General features: G+C 40.8%; 1 protein-coding gene across 1 annotated transcript in view; it reads left to right on the top strand.

The window, feature by feature from the left end:
• SGSM1 (small G protein signaling modulator 1) overlaps positions 1-13,021 on the top strand; it is a 458,328-nt gene that overhangs the window by 333,926 nt on the left and 111,381 nt on the right. Inside the window, exons 11-12 of the mRNA XM_082258183.1 lie at positions 6,137-6,300; positions 7,229-7,358. Coding sequence (XP_082114309.1) covers positions 6,137-6,300; positions 7,229-7,358 — 294 coding nt within the window. The remainder of the gene's footprint in view (positions 1-6,136; positions 6,301-7,228; positions 7,359-13,021) is intronic.

Here is a 13,021-nt window from a genome sequence, read left to right as displayed (position 1 = left end):
GGAGGCTGCAGGGCCCTCTGGATCCCAGCTATCCATAGATTCACTTTCGGTGGTCCTGGAATCCTTTGTGTCCCGGGTGGAGGTGGCCTTTAAAGGGCGAGGTGCCAAAAAACGCTCACCGCCTACCCCCACCTCATCTGATGTGTCAGATTCTGAATCTAATTCAGCCACCGCAGACGTGGGTCTCCCGGCCAGGTCTACAACCTGGGGCCCTGTCTCCTCGAAATGACCCTAAATGGAAGACGCAGCTGCGACTGCGATTGAGCCGCAGGTTATGTTGGGCACTCACAAGCCATCCAGAGCGGCAAAGGTTTTTCCCTTTCTCGCGTATTTTGACAACATGCTCAAAAAAAGAATGGGACCACCCAAAGCGTTCCCCTGGGCGGCCTAAGCGGATTGCTAGATGCTACCCCTTTGAGGAGTCCCTTATAAAGAAGTGGACTGTGCCACCTATGGTGGACCCTCCGGTCTCAAGACTGAATAAAATTACCATGATTGCAGTCTCCGATGAGCGGAACGCTTTGTTCCAGCTCTCTCCGCTGTTCACATTCCAGGAATGGAAAATTGGCAGGCAGATTTCCTCAGTCCACAGACCTTGGATCAAGGGGAATGGTCTCTCCATCCAGAGGTGTTCCAGCAGTTGTGCCTTCGTTGGGGCACTCCAGATGTAGATCTGTTGGCGTCTCAACAGAAAAGTGCAAAGGTTTGTGGGGGTCAGTATTAGCCGATGTATGCCTTTCCTCCTCTCAAGTTGCTGCCAAGACTTCTTGGCAGGATCGAGGCAGAAGTGATTCCAGTCATTCTTGTACCTTATCCTAGAAGGTGGCCTTTTTCGTGGCTAATACTTCTGCGTGCAGGGTGTCGGAAATGGCGGCGTTGTCCTGTCGTTCTCACTATCTTGTGGTTCACAGGAATAAAGTGGTACTTCGTCCGGATCCGTCCTTCCTTCCGGAGGTGGTTTACAGTTTTCACTTAACTGAGGATATTGTGTTACCCTCTTTGTCTCCTAAGCCTAAACATCCTAAGGAAATTGCATTACATACTTTGGATGTTGTTCGGTACTTGGCGGCCACTGAGTATTTTTGAAAGTCAAATTCGCTCTTTGTTCTTACGGATGGCCCAAGGAAAGGGCTGCGACTATTTCCAGATGGATCAGACAGACAGTTGTGCAGGCTTATTCAATTAAGGGTCAGGTTCCACCTTTCCCTGTCCAGGCGCACTTTACTTAGGTGCTTAGTGCTTCCTGGGCTTTTTGCCATCTGACATCTGTGCTTCAGGTTTGCTAGGAGGCTACCTGGTCGTCTGTTCACACTTTCACAAAGTTTTACAAGGTGGATGTGCTGGCATCTGTAGATGCCTCTTTTGACCGCAAAGTTTTGCAGGCTGCTGTTTCAGGGTGTTTTAGTCTCCCTTGAGGGTGTTTAATTTTTTTTCCATGTGGGTCTCATCTTGTTGTTCTGAGGAGTCCTCATAGCCTGGTTGGCTATGGTTTAGCCTTGGGGGAATTATTTTTCTGCTGTTCCCACCCCTCATGTTATGGCACTGCTTGGGGACGTCCCTACTGATATGAAGATCAGAGACTGCGTCTGTCAATGAACGATAGAGAAAATTGGATATTTGTCTTACCGTAAAAATCCTTTTCTCTGATGTTCATTGATGGACGCAGTACCCGCCTCTCTATTTGAGTTGGGTTGGTATTATTTTCTCTGACACTGCTTTGATACAAAACTGACATCCTATAGCAGGGAGAGAAGGTATACCCCCTGGGACTGACCATAGGCATAGCCAGAACTTTTTTCTGCCTAGTGTCCTACTCCTGTAGGGGACAGTATAACCCTACTGATATGAAGATCAGAGACTGCGTCCGTCAATGAACATCAGAGAAAAGGATTTTAAAGTAAGACAAAAATCCAGTTTCTCTGATGTTCATTGACGGAAACACACCATCCACCCCTCTATTGGGTTGGGTTATGTTTCTTCTGACACTGCTTGCAACAAAACTGAGTGCCTATAGCAGGGAGTGAGAGTATATCCCCTGGAACTGGGAGATCCCAGCTAGGAACTAGGTCCTTACTCCTGACTAGGCAGAAAAAAAGCTGAATGCCTACAGCAGAGTGTGGGAATATACCCCCTGGGACTGCCCCATAGGCGTGGAAAAGTTTTTTCCTGCCTAGTGCCTTACTCCTGTAGAGGGGAGCATAACCCAATGGTCAAGAAGATTCTGAAGCTGTGTCCGTCAATGAACATCAGAGAAAAGGATTTTACGGTAAGACAAAAATCCAATTTTTTTGTGTGTCTTAGCAGTAACTGGTGTTTTACAATGCAGTAAAATGCCGGTCACCGCACTAATGTGAATTGTCACTAATCAAAATTACTTATGGATAGATTACCAGTAAGGGAAGAAGACTGTGTTAATAGTTTCAAGCATAAATTACTACAATGTGTAAGCACTTACTAGTGTACCCCTAGTATGTTAGTGGATCTAGACCCCCATAAAGATAAACCCTAAAAAATGTAATGAATGCAAGAAAGTCTCTAATACATCTCAATTCCCAAAAAGTTGGGACGCTGTGTGAAATGTACATAAAAACAGAGTGCAATGATTTGCAAATCTCATAAACCTATATCTTTTAGATTGTATGCTCTAACGAGCAGGGCCCTCTGATTCCTTTTGTTCCAAATTGTATTGTAACTGTAATGTCTGCCTTCATTTTGTTAAGCGCTGCTCAAACTGTTGGCGCTATATAAATCCTGTATAATAATGATAATAATTTTATTCATGATAGAAAATTGAAAACGTATCAAATGTTTAAACTAAGAAAATGTACCATTTTAATAAAACAAATTGGATCATTTTGAAATTGATGGCAGCGCCATGTCTCAAAGTTGGGACAGGGCAACAAAAAGCTGACAAAGTAAAACCTTAATAATTAAACTAAAAAAAAACCCACGCTAGATTAAAATCCCAACAGATAACCACCATTGCTGCTGTTCAAGGGTAATAAATATTCAATCATAAATCACAGTGCAAAACAGCGTAAACATACTACAAATACCATATGTGACAAATAATGCAAATAATAATTGCAAGCAATGGCTCAGTTAAAGTCCAAAGTAAAAAGATCTAACATTGATCCAGATAAAGTGCTGAAGTGTTTTACAACTTTAGACTCATGCAGTGAAATGTGCTCATCATCCTCTTGTGCTTGCACTTACCGAGGGATGTGGACCCCTTAGCAATACTGCACGTGGGTCTATATAGCTTTATGGTAAGTGGGAAGATGTCAGCTCACATATATCTTGTAGCTTGGGGCTCATAGATGGAGAAGAGAGAATCCCAATAGTGTAAAAACAGCCTTTTTTATTGGTAAAAAACATATAAAATTGTACATTACAATGTTGTAGGCAACATAGTGCATCAGGTTAAAGCAAAGGTTAACAGGGCAATCAGTCTCTCAGTCAGAATTCGTAACACGAGGTATGCATGGAATGCAACCTCCGCATGTGTTTCACCGTGGAATTGTTCGACAATTTTTACATGCAGCTTTTTCACAGATTGGTGAACCTCTTCCCATCTTTACTTCTGAAGCACCCTGACTCTTTAGGATGCCCTATTTTTATCCAGCCATGTTACTGACCTGTTGCTAATAAACCAAATTAGTTGCAAAATGTTCTTCATTGTTAGTGCCACCTACTTTGCCAGCTTTTTGTTGTTGTGTTGCTGCCATCAGTTTCAGAATGACCTTTTTTTTGGTTAAAATTGTACATTTGGGAAACATTTGATATTTTTTCTATTCTTTATTGTGTATAAAATATGAGTTTATAAGCTTTGCAAATCATTCTGTTTATAAGTAGATTTTGCACAGCGTCCTAACTTTTTGGAACTGGGATTGTAAATTCAGCAAAAAACTTGCTGGATGATCAGAAAGCTAACATCTGCCAAGAAGTGTACAAGCAAGGTTCCAGGTGAGTGGAGATCTAAAGTGGGACATGGCAGAAGTACTGGCAGGCACTTTCTAAATGTATATGTATGCTATGTCCTATATGTACGCTTTTTCAAAAGATAGAAAATGAATAAAAGGTACAACAAATGTAACCTAGTACCTGCCAAATGAGCACTCCCATCAAAAACCTAAAAGGACCTCAGTTAGCATGTAGCCAGTATTACGGACAGGACACGGCAGTCATACTATGCCGACTGAGCTACTAAGAGGCTCCAAAATATACAGGTAACAGTAGTTCATGCCTCAAGCAACATTGCAGATATACCCTGCACTCAAACATGTTAAACAAAAAGTAAACAGAGGGTACAAAACATCCATCAATATAGGAGACCAGTGCTAATATTAAAGGTTATTGCAAAATGTCTGTAAACTAAACTTGGAATATAAAAAAAAAAAAAAAACATTCTTTTACTTATACATAGGCCTAAAAAGCTCAAAAAAGCATATTCCTGAATAGAGATGGGCTCGAGCATGTTCGACACTGCACTCCGCTAATCACAGGCACTTAGACATTTCCTGATCCGCAGCTGCACAGATTGGGAAATGTCTCACTACCTGTGATTAGTGGAGTGCAATGTTGGCTACCTGGTGGAATTCAGCACGTGGGAACTTGAAAATGCTCGAGCCCATCTCTGTTCCTCGATGTACTGTGTTATCAGCCATGTTTTTGGTGCTTACGTCTGTCATACTCTGTATTTATTTTCTATCTTTTGTAATCGCATTGCGTAAGGGACGAGTCTACTTGGTAATTGAGGGACAAATCTTATGTAGGTGCCTGCCAGGACATCTGTCATGTCCCAGACCTGGAATCTGGCTTGTACTCTTTTTGTTAGATGCCAACTTTCTGATTCTTGAGCAGTCTCCCTACTTTTCATTTTCTTTCTATATTGATATTTTTTTGCTGAATTTAATCTGGTCTCTCTTGCATTCATTACATTTTTTAGGGTTCATCCTTATGAGGCCCCTTATCCACCAACATACGTGGGGTACCTTAGTAATTGCTTATACTTTGTATTGATTTATGCTTGCGAACTATTAACACAGTCTCCTCCCTTTATTGGTAATCTCTCAAGGAGGAGGGGATTTTGATTACTTTATCTAGATATTACATTGGTACCCTTAAGGGGCGGGCTTATGTGAATGTGACAGAGTATTTTAATTTCTTCTATTTTCACTATGGTTTTTAATATGTCTGTGTGGCTACTTTTTGTATAATACATTGAGATGGATTCTGGTCTAAAATAAGTTTAAACAGGTTCTATTTGAAATTGTCATGTTTAGGAGGGGGAAGCATGAACCAGGGAAGAAAATATATAAGCAAATTAAAGTAGACCTATAGACAAAACTTTTTTTTTTTTCATCTTGGATAGAGTAAGGGGGGTTTATAACCCCTGTCAGTTTTTTTTGCCATCTGTGTCCTATTGAGGAGACTCTTCCTGTTCCGTAGCCAAAACAGGAAGTGGTAGGAAATCCCTGCAGATTAAGGGAATCACTACCCCCCCCCCCCCCCGACACACACACACACACACAGATCACCAGAACTAGTGACCCCATTGATAAATTTACCCTGTATTACATTTCTGGGGACAACCCAAAATATGGGATTTTCTATTTATATTCACTTTCAATGTTCATGGTAAACAGGACAAATTGAAGGGGGTAATCTCCTTAACGGGGGCACAGATAAAAAAAAAACTGATATGTGTTATAATCTCTCTCCATTATATCCAAAACTAAAAATGTTTTGCCTTTTAGTTATACTTTCAGTGTTGGCTTTAAATAATATTACATTTCTAGCTAATACTTTGGTATTTTCATACAATATAAATCTGCCAATAATTTCCACTTCGTTATATATTCATTGCTACCTATACTGTATTATTCTGGTAAATGATATAGGATAACGTAAGCTGTATAAAGATAAAGTACATACTTGGAACCTATTTGTTATTGCTATGAATGCTGACAAGTAACTTTGTCAGGGTTGGTTTCAGCAGAAAACTGTGACCTCTTTACAATACAAAGAGGGAATAAGTACTTTAAAGTAGAAAATCCCCTGGATATTTCACCTGCTACTAAAATACAGCAATACTCTTGTGGCTAACTTTTATGTTTGTTTCTTCAATTAACAGTAGACAGCGGTGGCACTGTGGTACTGGTAAGTCAGGACGGAATACAAAGACCTCCCCTCAGGTTTCCCCGTGGTGGACATCTCCTGCAGTTTCTATCCTGTTTGGAAAACGGTCTACTTCCACATGGGCAGCTTGATCCCCCCTTGTGGTCCCAAAGAGGAAAGGTATTCTTATGGATGTACACATTCATTATATTAATGCATCTCTGAAGATCATGATAAGTCATAGAAATATTTTAGACTATTGTACTTTTCTATAAAGAAGATGTTCTAGTAATGTAAATAGGCTGAATTCACAAAGCTAAAAGAAAGAAAGAAAAAAAAAGTAACAATTATTTCAGCCTGAGGGGTGAAAATTGCAGTCATATGGCTAAATTATAGAACCTTTATTTTGTTTAAAACTTTGTTAAAGGACTATAATGTATATAAGAAAAAATGAACTAAAACATAGCATAAATGTTTATAATGAACAAGGAAAAAGGGGTTATTTAAAGGAGTTGTAAAGGCAGGAGGTTTTTTTTATCTTAATGCATTCTATGCATTAGGATAAAAAGCCTTCTGTGTGCAGCAGCCCCCCCCCCCCCAATACTTACCTAAGGTCCCTCTCTGTCCATTGATGTCCACTAATGTCTCAGCGGTCCGAGATTCTTCCTCCTGATTGACTGAGACACAGCAGCAGTGCCATTGGCTGCCTCTGCTGTCCATCAGCTAGCCAATCAGGGGAGAGAGGGGGCAGGGCCAGGTTGGGGCTTCCTGTCTGAATGGACACAGGGAGCTGTGACTTGGCTCAGGTGCCCCCATAGCAAGCTTCTTGCTGTGGGGGCACTCAATAGGAGGGGTCAGGATCACAGAATAGGGGCCCGAGAAAAAGAGGATCCGGGACACTCTGTGCAAAACCACTGCACAAGAGCAGGTGAGTATAATAGCGTTGTTATTTTTATAGGAAAAAAAGTGCGACTTTACAATAACTTTAAACCATCTTGTATAGGTCACAAGACTGAAATGTTGAAGTTTGTTTCCCTGAAAAAAAATCCATAATCAGATTAACTTCCTTTATATTTTTTTTTTTTTGCATTTTCTGTTAATTATGCAGGGTAAAGTGTTTCCCAAGCTAAGAAAGCGAAGTCCTCAGGGTTCCTCAGAATCCACCTCAGACAAAGAAGAAGATGAAGCCACAGACTACGTTTTTAGAATTATTTACCCAGGGAGTCATTCTGAGTTTGGTATGGATCTAGTTATGCTACCCTGCGTAATGACAAGTATTTTTAATGCATTTTTACCGCATAAAAAGACTAGAATTGTAACTTTATCAGATTCATTATATAATACTATGTTGTAACTTGAATGCTACCCTGTCTGTTTCTTTTTTTTTTTCACATTCCAGAGCTATTACACTGAACATTTTTCATGAGCTAAACTCAAAGATCGAAGACTTTTTCTATGTACACAAAATTTCTCTCAAATATTATTCACAAATCTGTCTAAATCTGTGCTAGTGAGCACTTCTCCTTTGCCGAGATAATCCATCCACTTCACAGATGCAGCATATCAAGATGCTTATTAGACAGCATGATTATTGCACAGGTGTGCCTTAGGCTGGCCACAATAAAGGGCACTCTAAAATGTGCAGTTTTATCACACAGCACAATGCCACAAATGACGCAAGTTTTGAGGGAGCATGCAATTGGCATGCTGACTGCAGAAATATCCATCAGAGCTGTTGCCCGTGAATTGAATGTTCATTTCTCTACCATAAGCCGTCTCCGAAGGTGTTTCAGAGAATTTGACAGTAGATCTAACTGGCCTCACAACCGCAGACTACGTGTAACTACACCAGCACAGGACCTCAACATCTAGCATCTTCACCTCCAAGATCGTCTGAGACCAGCCACCCGGACAGCTGCTGCAACAATCGGTTTGCATAACCAAAGAATTTCTGCACAAACTGTCAGGAACCATCTCAGGGAAGCTCTTCTACATGCTCGTCGTCCTCATCAGGGTCTCGACCTGACTGCAGTTCGTAACCAACTTGCGTGGGCAAATGCTCATATTCGATGGCGTCTGGCACTTTGGACAGGTGTTCTCTTCACAGATGAATCACTGTACAGGGCAGATGGCAGACAGCATGTATAGCATTGTGTGGGTGAGCGGTTTGCTAATGTCAATGTTGTGAATCGAGTGGCCCATGGTGGCGGTGGTGTTATGGTATGGGCAGTCGTATGTTATGGACAATGAACACAGGTGCATTTTATTGATGGCATTTTGAAATCAAAGAGATACCGTGACGAGATCCTGAGGCCCGTTGTTGTGCCGTTCATCCACGAGCTTAACCTCATGTTGCAACATGATAATGCATGACCCCATGTTGCAAGGATCTCTACCCAATACCTGTAAGCTGAAAACATCCCAGTTCTTGCTTGGCCAGCATACTCACCGGAAATGTCACCCATTGAGCATGTTTGGGATGCTCTGGATCAGCGTATATGACAGCGTGTTCCAGGTCCTGCCAATATCCAGCAACTTCGCACAGCCATTGAAGAGGAGTGGACCAACATTCCACAGGCCACAATTAACAACCTGATCAACTCTATGCGAAGGAGATGTGTTGCACTGTGTGAGGCAAATGGTGGTCACACCAGATACTGACTGGTTTTTGGACCCCCAATACAGTAACTGCACATTTTAGAGTGGCCTTTTATTGTGACCAGCCTAAGCCACACCTGTGCAATAATCATGCTGTCTAATCAGCATCTTGATATGCCACACTTGAGAGGTCGATGAATTATCTCGGCAAAGGAGAAGTGCTCACTAACACAGATTTAGACAGATTTGTGAACAATATTTGAGAGAAATAGACCTTTTGTGTACATAGAAAAAATCTTAGATCTTTAAATTCAGCTCATAAAAATGGGGGCAAAAGTCTGCGTTGATCATTTTGTTCAGTGTAGATTCATTTTCTTGGTTAAAGTCGCCATCTTTTATTATTAGGCATACACTTTTTCCTTCTAATAATTATTAAAATACTCATAATATTGTACTCCTTGCTAAGATTTTTATTTTTCACTGTCTATGAGTAAACTATCAGAGCTCTTTAAACTAATCTCAGCCCCAGAAGCAACTTACAACATACTGCCTCTACCTCAATTATACACAGGTGCATAAATGGTAGGGCAGGTCTGAGTGGAAGCCAGTTAGTTCAGTATGATTGTTTTTATTGTGGAAAGAAAGCTACAAATCTTAAGTAGGATGGTTTCTCAATAGAAATTAAATAATATTTAAGATAAATAAAATTTGTCTATTTGATACATTGCAAAATATGTATATATATATATATATATATATATAAATTTGTGCAAATGCAGTTTGTCACATGTAAATGTTCACTTTTAACGTAAAAATTTACTTTGCAAAGAATACCCAATCACCTCATTTATTAAGTTAGGTATATTTTATCTTTGCAAAGTGAATATCCTCTTTGCAAGCAAATTTTCATTTAGCGCAGTGAGTGTGGTGAAATTTTGATGACTTCAGTCACGTGCGATCTCCCGTTTGGCTCTCCCACAACGATATTCACTAAAATGAGTGAGCATTTTAGCAAATCTGGAGTTTAAAATAAATTGGGATCAGAGGCACCAAAGTGGCACTGGGAAGAAAATGTGTTTCAGCCTGCTTCATAGCTATTGTTTTACCCCATGCCCAAGTCTTTTATAAGGAATTTATCAAATGCATTTGCTATGTCCTTGTTTAGTTACCAAATGTTTTAATTCAAGTACTGAAAAACTGACTTATGTGCCACATGAATAGTTAAAGTGGTTGTAAAGTCAGAAGGTTTTTTATTTTAATGTATTCTATGCATTAAGATAAAAAACCTTCTGTGTGGAGCAGCCCCCCTATTATTTACCTCCCTCTGGGACTCTCCCTCCTGATCAACTGAGACACAGCAGCAGTGCCATTGGCTCCTGTTGCTGTCAATCAAAGTCAGTTAGCCAATCAGGAGAGAGAGGGGCGGGGCTGAACCACAACTCAGTATCTGAATGGACACGGGGAGCTGCAGCTCGGCTCAGGTGCCCCCATAGCAAGCTGCTTGCTGTGGGGGCACTTAACGGGAGGGGCCAGGAACACCAAAGAGGGACTTGAGAAGAGGAGGATCTGGGCTGCCCTGTGCAAAACCAACTGCACAAAGGAGGTAAATATGATAGGTTTGTTATTTTTAATGAAAAAAAAAAAAGACTTTACAATCACTTTGAAGCCTAATGCACACAGATCGTTTGAAAAAAACGAGCTGCAAAGCCAGATCCGACGCCAGGAAAAAGCATCTGTAAAAACATGCTTTTGGAAGCATTTTGTATTGGCGTCATTGCACCTTTTAGCAGCGCTAGCGTTTAGCAGCCTTTCTCTGCCCTCTTCTATTTTCCAGCTACTACAGCTTAAAAACGTATGACGCACCCTAATGCTGTATGCGGCGTTAAGCAGCGTCAGGCGTTTTTACAGCTTCATGCTGCTGCTCCAGAACGCACTGGCCCTGGGTTTTTTTTACAGCTTAAAAACGCCTATGCCACTTACAGCTCCTAAAAGCCTGTGTGTGCATGAGGCCATAGAATAACATGGAGTTGCATTTTTAAGCTGAAAAAAAAAAACCCTTGACGCTCCTAAAAGCAGCTGTAAAATGCCTTTTGTGCATGAGGCCTAAGTATTCTAATCAGCATGTGTGCAGCAAAGTTCTTTCCATGCATGCTTTTGAAAGTCTTGATTTGTCCAGTGATGTCCCCTTCCTTATCTTGCAGTGGCACAGTTTGTCCAAGCAATAATCCAGAGCTGAAGTCCCAATCAGAACACAGTTACAAATAATGAGAAGGCTATCTAGATAAGGACCATCATTGTTTGTTTATCCCTATTTTATTTTCTATTTTCCTTTGTAGTTACTATGCATCATTATTTTCATCCTCCAGATTCAAACCTCCCCTGTTCCACTTCCATTTACCACGTGAGGTCTAAGAGCCCAGCAAGTCAGACTACAGTGATCCAAAAGCATTCTGAGACATCTTGTCAGGACCCCACCATATTGGGTCTGCTGTAACACCCCTCATACTATTTTATAGCATCCCATGCGCTGAATAAACCATGTTGCCATCTGGGATATAAATATTTCCAAAAATTTAATTAGATTTAAATGTGGTTTATAACTGTGATTAAAAAAAGACTTACTGAGGTACTTTATGTAAGTCATCAGTTTTAATATCATTCCTTCTAGTGTCATTTCCTGTATCTCTTTTTTACATTTCACACAGCATTTACAATTATACAGTTGTTATTAGAACGATAATCACTTTTGGGATGTAATCCTGCCAAAAAGTCATTCTTAAGAATGCTAAAATCCCTTATCTATTGCCTTCTGCCTCTCTGGTGCCATCAAAAATATAATTTGAGTATTAAGAAACCCACATATGATAAATGTACCATATGCCCTAATTATGCCTATGTACACAATGTATTGTGAATTTTGTATTACACGCAGCCTAATTATGCTCACCTGCGACATATCTAGTAAAAGACTTTTAAACCAGAAATGCATTGTGAAGATGGGATTTTCGAGGCACAACATTGCTAACTGTTATTACAAGTGCAACATATATAGAAAATTCCACTTGTTAACAAAATACCGAAATACCATAAAAACATAGAATTTAAAATTAATTTCACATCATGCTATATCCATTCCAAAGGTACTGATATTTTATAGCCCGGCGTGTTTGCTGGACATGGTCCACTTCCTCAGGAGCCTTCAGTATCTTTGTATACAAAAGTGTTTGATGAAATACCATACATTATTGATTCATTAAAGTGGTTGTTATCCCAAAAAAAAAAAAAAAAAAACTGATGCTCCTGTCCCTTTATTGTGCAAATTGTAGCATAGTGCTTTCATTTTTTTAATTACCCCTTTGTATCTCCTACAATACCTGTTTGATCCTTCCTGGTCCTGACTTCCCCCCTGAGAGCAGACCACATTTTTGATGGCTGCTGAGGTATGGGATCGTTGTCAGCATATGTCTCTCTGTCATCCGCTCTGTCCTCCTCCCCCCCCTCCCTGCCTGTCAAGAGTGTGTGTGTGTGTGCTGCCCCTCCCCTCCTGCCGCTATTAGTATTGATTTAAAGATTTTAAAAAATGACTGCCAGACCCTCTCTTGTATTCAGCTATAACACATTATGTAAGTGTATGTGGAAAACGAAGCTTCTAAATACCATTTTTGCAGATAGCTTCAGGCTGGTCACGGGACTCCCGGCCGCTCTCTGCCCCCAGTGGGCGACAGGGGGAGGAGCCGGGCTGCCAGCACAGGGGTCACGTGACCTCCCGGGTGACGTCAATGGGAGATCTTGGCTCCTCCCGCTGTAGCCCTGGATCAAACTAAAAGAGCCGCCAGGAGTCATGTGACCGGCCTGAAGATATCTGCAAAAATGGTATTTAGAAGCTTTGCTTTCCACATACACTTACATAGTGTGTTATAGCTGAATACAAGAGAGGAGGGGCTGGCAGCATATGCCAACCCAAGGTTACAAACACTTTATTACCCCATTACATACCCATGAGTGGAAATACCAGATGGAGTGTCTAAGTGAGAGGAGACCTGTCCAAATCTGGGCCCCAGGGGGACCTCTCAGCAGACCACCCCAGTCAATACCACCCTCTCCTATACAAGATAGAGACTGCAACTAGCAAAACTACAGTTTTTTCCTTACACTGACTGGCACAAACATTTCAACCATAAACATCCAAAGAAGGCACTACACATGCTCTAAAAGGAAAATAACACAATACAATGGTGCAATATATTCGACCCCCACTTTTAGATCAAATACTATTGGTATAGAAAACCAGTATATTTATTTA

This window comes from Pelophylax lessonae (assembly GCF_965119305.1).
Source record: "Pelophylax lessonae genome assembly, chromosome: 1".
NCBI classification, from domain to species: Eukaryota; Metazoa; Chordata; class Amphibia; order Anura; family Ranidae; genus Pelophylax; species Pelophylax lessonae.
The sequence above is the reverse complement of the archived record's forward strand: the minus strand, read 5'-3'. Positions and strand labels throughout refer to the sequence as shown.